Source organism: Tetrahymena thermophila, assembly GCF_000189635.1.
Source record: "Tetrahymena thermophila SB210 genomic scaffold scf_8254265, whole genome shotgun sequence".
Classification (NCBI taxonomy): domain Eukaryota; phylum Ciliophora; class Oligohymenophorea; order Hymenostomatida; family Tetrahymenidae; genus Tetrahymena; species Tetrahymena thermophila.
In genome coordinates, this window is record NW_002476111.1 from 1 (window position 1) to 13,464 (window position 13,464).

General features: G+C 23.0%; 2 protein-coding genes across 2 annotated transcripts; one reads left to right on the forward strand and one right to left on the reverse strand. All coding sequences in view use genetic code 6, as the record gives it.

Moving 5' to 3' along the window:
- Positions 1 to 2,142: 2,142 nt before the first annotated feature.
- Positions 2,143 to 5,092, reverse strand: TTHERM_01546850 (hypothetical protein; the record flags this gene model as incomplete). The annotated part of the gene is made up of 13 exons (XM_001029382.2): positions 2,143 to 2,236; positions 2,331 to 2,423; positions 2,485 to 2,562; positions 2,673 to 2,762; positions 2,893 to 2,982; positions 3,166 to 3,255; positions 3,586 to 3,711; positions 3,833 to 3,922; positions 4,024 to 4,113; positions 4,429 to 4,518; positions 4,598 to 4,687; positions 4,950 to 4,999; positions 5,054 to 5,092. 13 exons carry the CDS (start codon positions 5,090 to 5,092, stop codon positions 2,143 to 2,145), a joined length of 1,110 nt encoding a protein of 369 aa, XP_001029382.2.
- Positions 5,093 to 5,601: 509 nt separating this feature from the next.
- Positions 5,602 to 13,464, forward strand: TTHERM_01546860 (SNF2 family amine-terminal protein; the record flags this gene model as incomplete). The annotated part of the gene is made up of 15 exons (XM_001029383.2): positions 5,602 to 6,085; positions 6,187 to 6,459; positions 6,627 to 6,966; positions 7,023 to 7,779; positions 8,182 to 8,304; positions 8,363 to 8,639; positions 8,703 to 9,117; positions 9,170 to 9,410; positions 9,480 to 9,904; positions 10,251 to 11,094; positions 11,325 to 11,525; positions 11,591 to 11,998; positions 12,056 to 12,121; positions 12,185 to 13,375; positions 13,441 to 13,464. Coding segments are annotated over exons 2-15 (5,577 nt in total), but the record flags the coding sequence as incomplete, so codon positions are not given.

The window sequence follows — 13,464 nt, forward strand, 5'->3', positions numbered from 1 at the left end:
TTTTTCTTCATTTTTTCCTTCTAATTAATTATTTTATGATATATTTTTTCTTAAATATTTAAAAAGTTGGAATTAAATTGGTGACAAAGGTGCATCAGGCTTAGGTTCTGGTTTAGCAAATTGCATTAATCTCTCAAATTTGACACTTATCCTTCGGTAAAAACAGTTTATTTGTTTTGGATTGTGATATTTTGAATTATAAAAACTAATTAAAAACAATAAAGCTCTTTTTTCTTTTTCTTTTTATTGTGCTTGCTTTTTTTTGTTCTTTCTTTGTTAATTTATTTAGCTCATCCTTTGATTTTCAAATTTTTTACTTTTATTATTAATGAATTAATCTTATTATTTCATATTTTTCTCCATTTTTTCCTTCTAATTAATTATTTTATGATATATTATTTCTTCAATATTTAAAAAGTTGGAATTAAATTGAAGACAAAGGTGCATCAGGCTTAGGTTCTGGTTTAGCAAATTGCATTAATCTCTCAAATTTGACACTTAACCTTGGGTAAAAACAGTTTATTTGTTTTGGATTGTGATATTTTGAATTATAAAAACTAATTAAAAACAATAAAGCTCTTTTTTCTTTTTCTTTTTATTGTGCTTGCTTTTTTTTGTTCTTTCTTTGTTAATTTATTTAGCTCATCCTTTGATTTTCAAATTTTTTACTTTTATTATTAATTAATTAATCTTATTATTTCATATTTTTCTCCATTTTTTCCTTCTAATTAACTATTTTATGATATATTTTTTCTTCAATATTTAAAAAGTTGGTAATTAAATTGGTGACAAAGGTGCATCAGGCTTAGGTTCTGGTTTAGCAAATTGCATTAATCTCTCAAATTTGACACTTAACCTTGAGTAAAAACAGTTTATTTGTTTTGGATTGTGATATTTTGAATTATAAAAACTAATTAAAAACAATAAAGCTCTTTTTTCTTTTTCTTTTTATTGTGCTTGCTTTTTTTTGTTCTTTCTTTGTTAATTTATTTAGCTCATCCTTTGATTTTCAAATTTTTACTTTTATTATTAATTAATTAATCTTATTATTTCATATTTTTCTTCATTTATTCCTTCTAATTAACTATATTATGATATATTTTTTCTTTAATATTTAAAAAGTGGAATTAAATTGGTGACAAAGGTGCATCAGGCTTAGGTTCTGGTTTAGCAAATTGCATTAATCTCTCAAATTTGACACTTAACCTTGAGTAAAAAAGTTTATTTGTTTTGGATTGTGATATTTTGAATTATAAAAACTAATTAAAAACAATAAAACTCTTTGAATTTATTTTATAGTTTTTATTTGATTTATTTTTTTATCTTTATTATACCACTAATGCTATTTTATTTATTAATTTAAGAAATATTTTTTAATTTAAAAGTTTATTCTATTTTGATATTTATTTAAAATTTACACAAATTTATTATAAAATATTAGCAAAATCAAGAAATCATAAAAATTGAAAGTTATAAGCAAGTGTCTTAAATCAAAAAGATTAGTTGTCTTTAAAAATTGATTCTGATTATAAAGAAGTCACGAAAAAAGGATGAATAAATATTAAATGTTTGAATAATATTATATAATATTTTGAAAAGTTTTTTTAAATCTAAAATAAAACAAATAGATAGATTTTTTATTGATTTATATTTATAAATATCATTCATATCTATTTTTGTAAGTAAATAAATTATTTATAAAAAATAAAAAAACTAAATTTACTTAAATTAATTAATTACTCTTAAGCAACCCTTTAGTTTCTCCAAAAACGATCAAATAATTTGAAACTTTTAGTGTTATATTATTTCTTAATATATTATATAAATTCCAAGCTTTTATATTCCAGTTATATTTTAATCTGTAATATTATCCATCAATCATATTTCTATCTTTTTTTATTTATCATGATTAAATAAATACCATGATTTAAATAAAACCTCTGGGAGAAATCAAATTTTACTTTTTATTTTAACTTTTGTAGTTATTTTTAAATTAAAAATTTCTATTTTATCATAAATTAACCTTAATTATTCAGTTCCTACAGTATTATTATAATACAAATTAATAAATTTTAATACACAAATAAAATATTAAATTGATTTATAAATATTTAAAGTTGTTATAGAAAAAAGAAATGTTTATCAAACAATTTCTATATCAAAATTAATCAGCCTTTTCAATTTTCTGAGCTTAACAAAAAGCTTCTTGATCTATTATTCATATTTTTCTTCCTGGCTTTATAATATATGAAATAGCAAATAAATAAATAAATAAATAAATAAATAAATAAATAAGTAGGTTATTTTGCTAAAGAGGTTTAAAATTTTACTAAAAAAGTAGTTTGATGTTTTTAAGATTCTTATATTTTAGCAATGCATCAGCAATATTCTAAATATATTTATCTTCTAAAACTGATTGTTCGCTTTAAAATTTTTAAAATGAATTTTTTAGTTATATTTTTTTATATCAAAAGTCAGTTTTACTCAAGCCAAAGATATAGAGATAATAAAGAATTACTGCTAGATAATCCAGATATTAGATTTTATAAATTACCATCTCCCCTTAAATTGAATAAAATAATTTTAATTAGAGAATTAGATGAAAGTAAATGTTGCTTTAAAAATAAGTTATAGTTTTTAGATTATTTTTTAATTAAAAAATATTATATTACTAAAACCATAGCTCTAAAAATTAAGTATTTAATTATTCACTTATTGTTTATCCTACTTTAAATGCACTTTATTAACAACAACTTTCTAAACTTTATATAAAATTATTAAAAAAAAATAAGTATCTTTGTTTCATTTTGTAAATAAAATAACAATCAATTAAATTTGGTTGAATTAAAGGAAAAAATATTTAATTAAATTTAATGAAAAATAGTTAGTTACGTCATATAAAGTGTTAAATGAGTTAGCTTAACACACTTGGATAAAGCTATGAAAAAAGAAGGTAAGCATTCTTCACTGAAACCGTTTTGACTATAAATTTATATTATAAATAATAATTAAATCCTTTAAAAATTTATTACTCAAAATTTATTTTAAATAATAAAAAGATATCTAAATTAAAATAGAAAGAACATTTATTTTTATTTAAATTTTTAACTAACAATTTAATAATTAATATTATTTAAAAAACAAGCTAATCTATTTATTAATTACTCAATATACATTTTTAGGCATTCCATATTTTTGCACTATGAAAGTATTAAACCTAGTTGATATAAACCTTCATCTCCAATCTTTAAGTATCTTTAATTTAATTTAATTAAAATAAATAAAATATTTTTTTGTTTTTTTAGAAAAAAGTATTTTTTTTCAATTAAAATTAAGCCAAATTTTTTATATTTGTTTTTAAAAAATTGCGAAAACAGTTCAGAAAAATGCTAAATTTAAATTACTATTTTTTAAATTAAGGGGTGGGATAAGGGGGATACTTTAGAGTTGAAAATTTTTAAAAATAAGTACATACTTTCTCTTTGATAAAAATTGATCTTTTTGAAAAATAAAATATTGAAGCACCTCCTCTTTTATTATTCTTATTAATAAAAATTTAATAATTAAGTAAACTAATGAACTAACCTGAAATCTATTGCTAATTAAGTTAGATTTGTTATTTAAGTTAAATCAAAATCTAAAGAATCTTTTGTGTTTTAGTTAATTTAGTCATGAGATTCTTCAGTCAAAATTTACTCAGCTTATTGAAATCTATTTATTTATAATATTTATTTTACTTAAATTTTATGCTTTGAAAAAATATAAAAATTTGCGAGTAACTAGCTAGCTAATTAACTAAGTATTTTAAGCCAATTCATAAAAAATTATTTACGCTAAATAAATTTCTAAATTGACTAATTTAGAGCATTTAGAAATGCCAGAATATAAGCTATTAGCTCCTTTTATCTTAATTTAATTACGACTAATAAATAAATAATAAAATTTTTAAATAAAATTAAATGAGAAAATCTATTATTATTAAATTTAATTTAATGTTATCATTAAAAATTTATAGATAGTTACTAAAGCTCAAGTATCAAAGAAGTTAGATTACTGCATTTTGATAAAATTAAACCTAAAGCAGAAGCTCCTTCATCACAAATAAGATTGCCACTATATTAATAAATTAATTAATTTATTTATTAAAATAAAGATTCTGATTAATATATATATATAAAATACAATTTTAATTTTTTAAATTATTAGATTTTATTTTAAGAATAGCTGAAAATAGATATATATAGTAAATAAAATTGTTTTCATATCCCAATAAAAACTTTTAAAAATATAAATAAATCATTTTTTATAGCAAAATTTTTAGATTAAAAAAATTAAAACTTTAATATTAGACTTGAGTATTTTAAAAAATTCTTTTAAAAATGTAAACATTTAAATGAAGGGCTATTATAAAAATTAATTTAATTTTACTCCAGATTAACATTGAGAGTGGTGAGGCTTTAGCATTTAATTAAAGCAGAGAATATTTTGGTTAAATTTTATTTTTCAATAAAACTAGATCTGTTAAAATAATATTAAAAAAAAATTAGTATGTATTAATTACAATTAAAGTGAAAGTCTAATTTATTTATTTATTTACCTGAGAAAAAGTTTCAAGTCAACTAAATTTATGCATCCAGCTAAACCATCACTAAGTTAATTAACTTCATTTTATTCATCAGCTAATAACCTTTTAAATAACAATGAAAAATAAAAAAATTAATTATTATTTCAAATTAAATATTTGAAATATAAAAAATGAAAAAGATTTCTGAATTTCGATTATAATTTTAAAAATATTTAAAATTAATTAGATTAGATTTATTTATTTTAATAAGCTGTAAAATATTTTTAAAATTAATGATTTAAATTAGCTTGCTTGATCTTTTTTAAATAAAAAAACATAAAATTAATTAGTAATAATTTAAATATGAATAAAGTAAGTAAATTACGCAAAGTTTAATTATAAATTCTGGTGATCAACCAAATTAGATGTAACAAACTTTTAATTAAAAAAATCTGTTAATTTTGACTAAAAATATGGAAAATCATATACACTTTGAAGCTAATCAAATTCTGTAGTATTTTAATTCATTTTATTTTTTGTTAAATAATAGATAGATAGACCAATAGTAATTTAATTCAAAATAATAAAGTATCTAAAATTATTTAACTTATTATTTATTATTTATCAAATATTTTTTATTTATTTAAAATTATTAAAATAAAAATAATTTGCTTTTATTTTTTAAATTTCAGTTAAGAGATATTAGAATAATGCTAAATAAAATTAAAAATTTCACAGCAATAAGAATTGGAGCAGTTAAGTAAGCACTTAAAATTCTAAAATCATTCAATTATCTTGATTTAATTAGAATTAGCCTTGGGTATTGGATATGAGCGGGAGAAACCAATTAATAAACTATTAATAATACAAACAACTACAAAGAATTGGCGCACATTAATAAATTTCAATATAAAAGATCAATTTAAGAGATAAGATAATTAATGAGGATAAGATTTACTTTATGTATTTATACATAATAAATATATCTATCTATCTATCTAGCTGATATTCCTTTTATTTAAATATATGATAGAAAGATATACTTTTAATTTATTCATTCATTTATTTAATTATAAATTAAATAATTAATTGAGTCAAGGATTTCTTAATTATGAAAGAAAGTTAATAAAGAATATACATACATACCTACCTTTATTGTTTTTAAGTTAATATTTTGCATTCATTTTTGTATGACAATTATCAATTTATTTAATAAAATAATGCTAATTATTTCATTCATTATTTAAACACAACAAATTAATATATCATTTAGCAGTTCTTAATTAAATAAAGGCAAATAATATATACAGAGAGAAACAGGAAGAAACAAACAAAGAAAGAAAGAAACAAATAAACAAACAAACAAATAATCAATCAAACAAACAAACAACAAAGAAACGTTTATTTTTTATTTATCAAGCAAGAAAGGAGAAGTCCATTTGATTATCAAAACGAAAAATATTAAAGCATCATTAAGGATATATAGAAAACAAATTAGACATATCACAATTGCAAATAGGTGTAAGTTTTTTAGTGATTAGTTAATATTAAATATCTATCTGCCTATTCAATTACTTAAATTAGTTTAAAATTGTGAATTCATTTTATTTCTGATATAAAAGGAGAAGCCATGAGTTCGGAGTAGGATAAAAACCAAACAAGTAGCAAGGACTCTAATGAAAATTAAAATGAGACTTAGCAAGAAGGTAAAAAGGCAGTAAATAAAAAAGGAAGCTAAAAAAAAGATAAAAATGGATCTTCGGCAAGTGCACAATAAGATAAAGCTAGCAAAGAGAATGAAAATGAAGATCTAGATATGATAAATGAAAATTCTGATAATTAGCAAGACAATATAGATTAGCATGAAAAAGATGAAGATAATAGAAACTAATCAGGTAACAATTTCAAGACAAGCTATATATAGCTTTTTATATTTTTTTAATAATTTGTGTTTTACAATTTGTAGAATGAATTAATAGAGATATTTATTTTTAATTTTAGAGCAGGATTATTTATAAAGAATCAATTGAGTATTTGTCTTAATCAGAATTAATATTAATAGGTGAAAACAATTCTTTTTTCAAGTAATCGCAAGAGGAAACTGAAAATTAGAATAACTAAAACGAAAGCAATTTATAGCGTAGATTATCTTCAAGAAAGCGTAAAGAAAAACATATTGACGATATGGATTTTGGATATAGAAAGGCAGTAACTCCTGTTAAAAAAATTAAGAAAAGCAAGTCAGCAGACCCCAAAGCTAAGAAGGAATAGCCTTAAAAGAAGAAAGCTCCCTAGGTTCAAAAGTAATAGCAAGCTTAATCTGCTTAGCAGTAGGATACTTCTATAAATTAATAATAAAACTAGCAAAGTGCACAGAAATAATAAAAAACACCTATCAAGCAGTAATAGAATAAATGCAAAATATCTATTAATATTTAAATATTTTATGTTTAAAAAGAGATAAAAAAGGTAAAGAAGTGAAAAGGGAAAATAAAACTCCTATAAAAAATGAAAAAGCTGAAAAGACTTCGAGTGAAGGTAAAGGATAAGAATAAAAAAGCGAATCATCAGTTAAGAGAGATAACAATAAAAGGCCAAATCTTTTTAAAAAGACAAATAGCAGTGCTTTGGCAGCTGCTAAAAGCAATGAGAAAAAGCCAACTTAATAAAATTAAAGCTCAATATTGAATTATATGAATAATTCTGCTTCGAAAAAATAGAAAGACAATTTAAGTATAGCATCAGATCTTACAGCTTCAACTGAAAAGGAAACAAAGAATTCAAAGAACACTGTAAGCAAAATCAAAGAATAAATGAAAGAAAAAGCAGAAAAGGAATAGTTAGAGCAAAGATCAGAAAATAAAAAGCATGATAAGATAAAGCAAAAGGAAATCATCAAACAAGAAAAGCTGTAAAAAAAGTTAGAAATGAAAATAGAAAAGGAAGAGAGAGATAAAAAGAAAGCCTAAGAAAAGCTAGAAAAAGAGTAGCAGTAATTAGAAGAGCAAATGTATAAAAAAGAAAAGAAAGAAAAATTGAAAAAAAATCCTAATAAAAGAATATTTAATCCTTAAGAATACAATGAAAATCTTAAAAAAAAGATTCAATTAGAAGGTTAATTACAAGAACTCTATGATTAATATGGTAGAAAATTAGAAAAAGTACATGAACCTAAGTAAAACTAGACACATTGGGATTATATATTACAAGAAATAGTAAGATTTATTTATTTATATATCATTAGAATTCCAAATAAATATTTTCAAAATTATGACTAGAATACAATTTAATTGTTGTAAAATGTTAGAATAAAATTTAAAGTTAAGTGAATAGATTAATACCTTTGATAATAAAAAACAATTAATTAATTAATTGAATTCATCGTTTAAATAGATTAATTAATTCTAAAAAATTAAAAATAATTATTACATGTGTTGATTAATCTTAATTAATTATAAGAATTTATTTAAATAGAAAACAAGAAAAAATAGTAAATTTTAATTCAAATGAATAACAAAATAATTAAATTAAAATCAATTTTTATTTTTGGGTTATTTGGCTTTAAGATTTTAACAAATTAATTAATTAAATTCTTAACATATTTTTATTAATAATAGCATGAAACTGCAGAATATTTTTAGAAGAGGAGAAGTTACTTTAAATTTTAAACTAGAAAAATAGCTAAACACTCAGTCACTGCATTATCGAATCTTAGATAGTCTAAGGAACAAAAAATAAAAGTAGATATTGCATTTTTAACTTAACTGAGAAGAACATTTTTATTAACTTTTTTTATAGGAAGAAGCAAAGAGAATTAAAAAAATAGCTGAATCCTGCAATCAAATGGTTTAAAGATATTTCTGGAGAAGCATGCATAAAGTGAAAAAATTCATGAAAGTTATTGAATACTAAAAGGAGTAAAAAGAAGATTAACAAAAACGTTTAGAAAATTTAGTTTCTGAATAATGGTAATTATCTATGAAGCTAGCCAAGTTACTTTAATTAACTAAGGACATTCCTGAATTGGATACTTAAAAAGCAGTAGAAGAATCTAAGGCCAAATCAAATTAAAGAGGTAAAATTTCAATTAATTGCTTTTTTTAGGTTAATAAATAAATAAATATTTTGAATTTTTAAGATCTTGAAGAAAAGTAGAAATAAGAAGCAAAAGAAGAGGAGTAGGCTAAATAAGAGGAAGAAGAAATTCAGGATTAGTAGGAAAATAAATTAAGTGCTGAAGAAGAAGAAAAATTGAAATAAGAATAAGAATAACAAGAATAATTAGCCAAAAAATTATAGGAAATTAAGAGAGAGTAAGAGGAGATAGAGAAGGAGCTTAAAAGAATTGAGGAATTAGAAAATGAATTGCTCTCAAATGAAGAGTTGGCAAAAGAATATAATATCAATATTTAATTGAAAAGAGATGGACTTAATAATTATACTTTTGACAAGATGCTCTACTCTAAGATCAATCCTTCTCCAGTTCAATCTGCTAACGATCTTGCTCCTCAGCTTTAAGAAATCGAAGAGGAAGAAGAGGAAGAAGAATTAGAGTAATCAATTATATCTATAAAACTAAACTTATTTATTCCATTAAATAAAAAGCAAATATGGAAATATAAAACTTCCTTTCCATGATTTTGAACCATAAGCTATTACTTTGAATGATGCTACAATCGTTTAGCCCTTTTTACTGAAAGGTAGACTAAGAGAATATTAATTAATTGGTTAAAACTGGCTTGCTACATTATAATAGAAGAAAATGAACGGTATTTTGGCTGATGAAATGGGTCTCGGTAAGACAATTTAGACTATATCTCTTTTGGCACATCTTGCTTGCAACAAAGTAATAAATTAAAAATTTATTTTACCTTTTTAAATAATTTTATTTATTTTTTTTGTTTTTGTTTTTAAGGGCATCTGGGGGCCACATTTAATTATTGTACCAACAAGTATTCTCATTAACTGGGAAATCGAATTTAAAAAGTGGTGTCCTGCATTTAAAATTATGACTTATTATGGATCCCCAAAAGAAAGAAAATTAAAAAGAGCAGGTTGGAGCAAAATGAACCACTTCTAAGTCTGTATTACTTCTTATAAAATTGCATTACAAGATCAAAAAATTTTCAGAAGAAAAAAATGGTATTTCATGGTCTTAGATGAAGCTCAGCACATTAAAAACTTTAAGTCTCAAAGATGGCAAGTATTGTTAAACTTTCACACAAAGCATCGTCTCCTCTTAACTGGTACACCATTATAAAATGATGTTGGTGAACTCTGGTCTTTGTTGCATTTCCTTATGCCTAGAATATTCGACTCTCACTCTGATTTTATGGAATGGTAAATTAATTAAATTTAATTTTGTCTAAACCTATAAGCATAAATAATTCACGCATTAAAATAAAATTAAAATTCTTGATTTTCTTAGATATTGTGGCAAAAATTTTTAATTTTATAAAATAAAATTATCTAAAAATTCTAATCAAAAGTTTGAAGAGTGTTTAGAATTATTATTCAATTGTAAAATTATCAAAAACAATTCACAAAAATTAATAAAAAATTATCAAAAACAATAAATCAAATTAATAAAAAATGATTTAATATCAATTCAAAAACCTAAATTAAACTGAATAATTTATTTAGATTTTAAAAAATTAATTATTTGAAATTTATTTTTTAAACTTAGGTTCTCTATTCCTATGCAGCAAGCGCTTTAGAAAAATTTACCTATTAGTCAAGAAATATTGAAAAAATTGCATTCTATTCTGAGACCCTTTTTGTTGAGAAGATTGAAGAAAGATGTGGAAAAATAACTTCCCACAAAGACTGAATATATAATAAAATGTCCTCTTTCGAGAAGGTAGAGATATCTTTATGATGAATTTATCAGTAGAGACGATACTAAGAATTCAATGAAGTAGTAAGACTTTTTGGGTTTGATGAATATTGTTATGTAACTAAAAAAAGTTTGTAATCACCCTGACTTGTTTGAAGCAAGAACTATTGAAAGTCCTTTTTCTTCAATGAAGCTAAAGCTAGTTGTTCTCTCTCACTTTTTGTATAGCACAAAGAGCAGAATCCCATTTAAATTAGATTTTATAAATAATGAACTCAATAAAACTGCTTATAATATTTAAAGGGCAAAGAGTCTGATGCCAATAGCAGATGATTTCTATGAAATGAACAATGTTCTCTTTTCAGAGGAGAACTGGCCTTCTTACATACCTTATTATGCTCAAAGATGGAGAATTTTAAAACAATTTACTAAACAGCAATCATTAAAAAGACTCTACAAATCTAACAGAGCTAGAATTCAGAGTGATCATGTTGTTTACGGCATAGATACCATCGATTTCCTAACTGTTAAACAAGCTAGAGATCCTTATATTGAAATGAGTGAATTTAAAACACTCACATTCGAATAAGCTCTTGATTCTGTAAGAGTTTTAATCAATGAATTTTCTTTTGCTCAGAGAGCTATAGCTGAACCTCCTGAGGTTATCATTACTCCCTTTGATTCAGAAAAAAATGTAAGATTTATTTTTTTCTATTTATTTTCTCTATAATATTAAATAATTCAACAAGACATTTATTTTGCTTAAAGACAATCAAAAATTTAATAGTTTTTTATGTGTTTATTCAAAGCGAAATATGTTAAAATAAATGCTATCAAACAGCAAATAAATTTTATAAAATTGATTGAAATTATTTAGAATATTTTTAGGATATGAAATAATTCAATTATTTTTTTAAAATTTAGAATTACTATTAAAGATTTAACAAGACTATGAAACAATAATTAAGTGTAGTTGCTAAAGAATTCCACTACTGCCATATAAGAAGAACTCTGTGTTTCCCTAGTAAAAAATTGCTTATGTATGACTGTGGTAAGTTAAATACTATGATTCAATTGCTTAAAAAATTAAAATAAAGAGGTGATAAAGTTCTTATTTTTACACAAGTAATTAATTAATATTTTATATTTAATAAAATTAATGTGTTAATAAATCTAATTTTGTTTATTAGATGTCAAGAATGCTTGATATTTTTGAAAATGTGCTCAACTTATTTAACTTCACATATGTCAGATTGGATGGTTCAACGAAGATTGAAAATAGATAGAAAGTTGTAGAAAGATTTAATGGCGATTCTCGTATTTTCTGCTTTATTTCTTCTACAAGAAGTGGTGGTATCGGTCTTAACTTGACTGGAGCCAACGTTGTCGTTTTCTATGATACAGATTGGAACCCTGCTATGGACAGATAAGCTTAAGACAGATGTCATAGAATCGGTTAAACTAGAAACGTCTCTATTTACAGATTGATTTCCGAATACACAATAGAAGAAAATATTCTTTTAAAGAGTATTTAAAAGAGAAAATTAGACGAATATATTATGGAAGAAGGTATGTTCAATACTCAATTTTATGAAAAGGTAATTTATTTCTTTTTTTAATGCTTTTAATTGAAAAATTTTATCTAATGATTATAGTTTGATGTAAGAGGAATTCTTGGAGGAATGCTTGGACAAGCTTAGAAAAAATAAGAAGACAATATTGTAAATTAATTAAAAGAAAATATTTTTTTAGCATTTGTAAATGAATGACTTAATTATTATTAGGATAAATCTTAAATGGAAAAAATACTTGAAAAAGTAGAAGATAAAGAAGATACTGTGGCTTTGAAAAAAGCTTAAATGGAAGAAATTGAATATGTCACAGAAGGCGCAGCAGAAGTTGCAGCGATGGATAAAGATGATGAAGAGTAAAAAGAAAAACAGTTTTCAGTCGATGTTTAGAAGTTCCCTCCTATATTTTAGTATGGCTTAAAGTATATTAAGAATGAAGAATAGTTGCATTAAAATGATGGGGAAGACAAGTTTATGGATGATGATCTATTTGATGATGATCTTGATGAAGAAGATGAAGACGAAGAAGAAGAAAATGAAGAAGAAAAAATTAAATAAACTCCTATTGAAGAAGACGATGAAGAGTTTGTGTATGAAAATGAAAATTCTGCTAAGAAAGACGATGATGAAGATGAAGATGAAAATAACAGTATACTTCCTTAGAGAAACAACAATCCTTCATTTAAGTAGAGAGGACTCGATGAGGATGATGAAGAGGAAGAAGAAGAGGATGAAGATGAAGAAGAAGAAAATGATAAAGTTAAAGAAGACGATGATATGGATGAAGAAGATTCTAAATAAGAAGGATATTATGGTGATAGAAATAAAAATAAATCACCTTCTTCAAGTCCAACAAATAAATAAGTGAAAAAATAAAGCTTTGAAGAAGATGAGGAAGAGGAAGATGAAAGTAACGAAGCTGAGACAGGCAGAGTTAGAAAGAAATCAAAGGATTCAAATAAAAGCATGGATGAAGAAGATGAAGATAATGAAGAGGAAGAAGAAGAAGTTGAAATTGAAATAGAAGAAAATGACTCTGACTCTAATAGAAAATAAAATGGTTACAAATAGTAAGATAAGAACTCTCCTTCTATACAAAAGAGCAGCCAAGAAACTAATAAAAATGAAGGAGAAGCATTTGATGAGCAAGAAATAGAAGAAGAAATTGAATCTAACAAAAATAGTGTATTAAAAAGTGGAAAGGATTCTAGTAAAGTAAAGAAGAAAGTAAGATTCTTAGATTAGGTTGAAGTTGAAGTTGAAAAATAAGCTCCTCCCCCTCCACCTGCTTCTAAATCTAGTAAAAATGATGAAGAAGAAGACGATGAAGAGAATGAAAATGAAGATATTGAAGATGATGATGAAGAAGAAGATGTTGAAGAGGAAGATAAATTTAACGATGAAGTAAAATTAATTAATTAATTAAAATTTAGCACAAACGTTTAATATTAAATTTCATATTTAAATAGGATAGAAAAAATTCTCTCAGAATA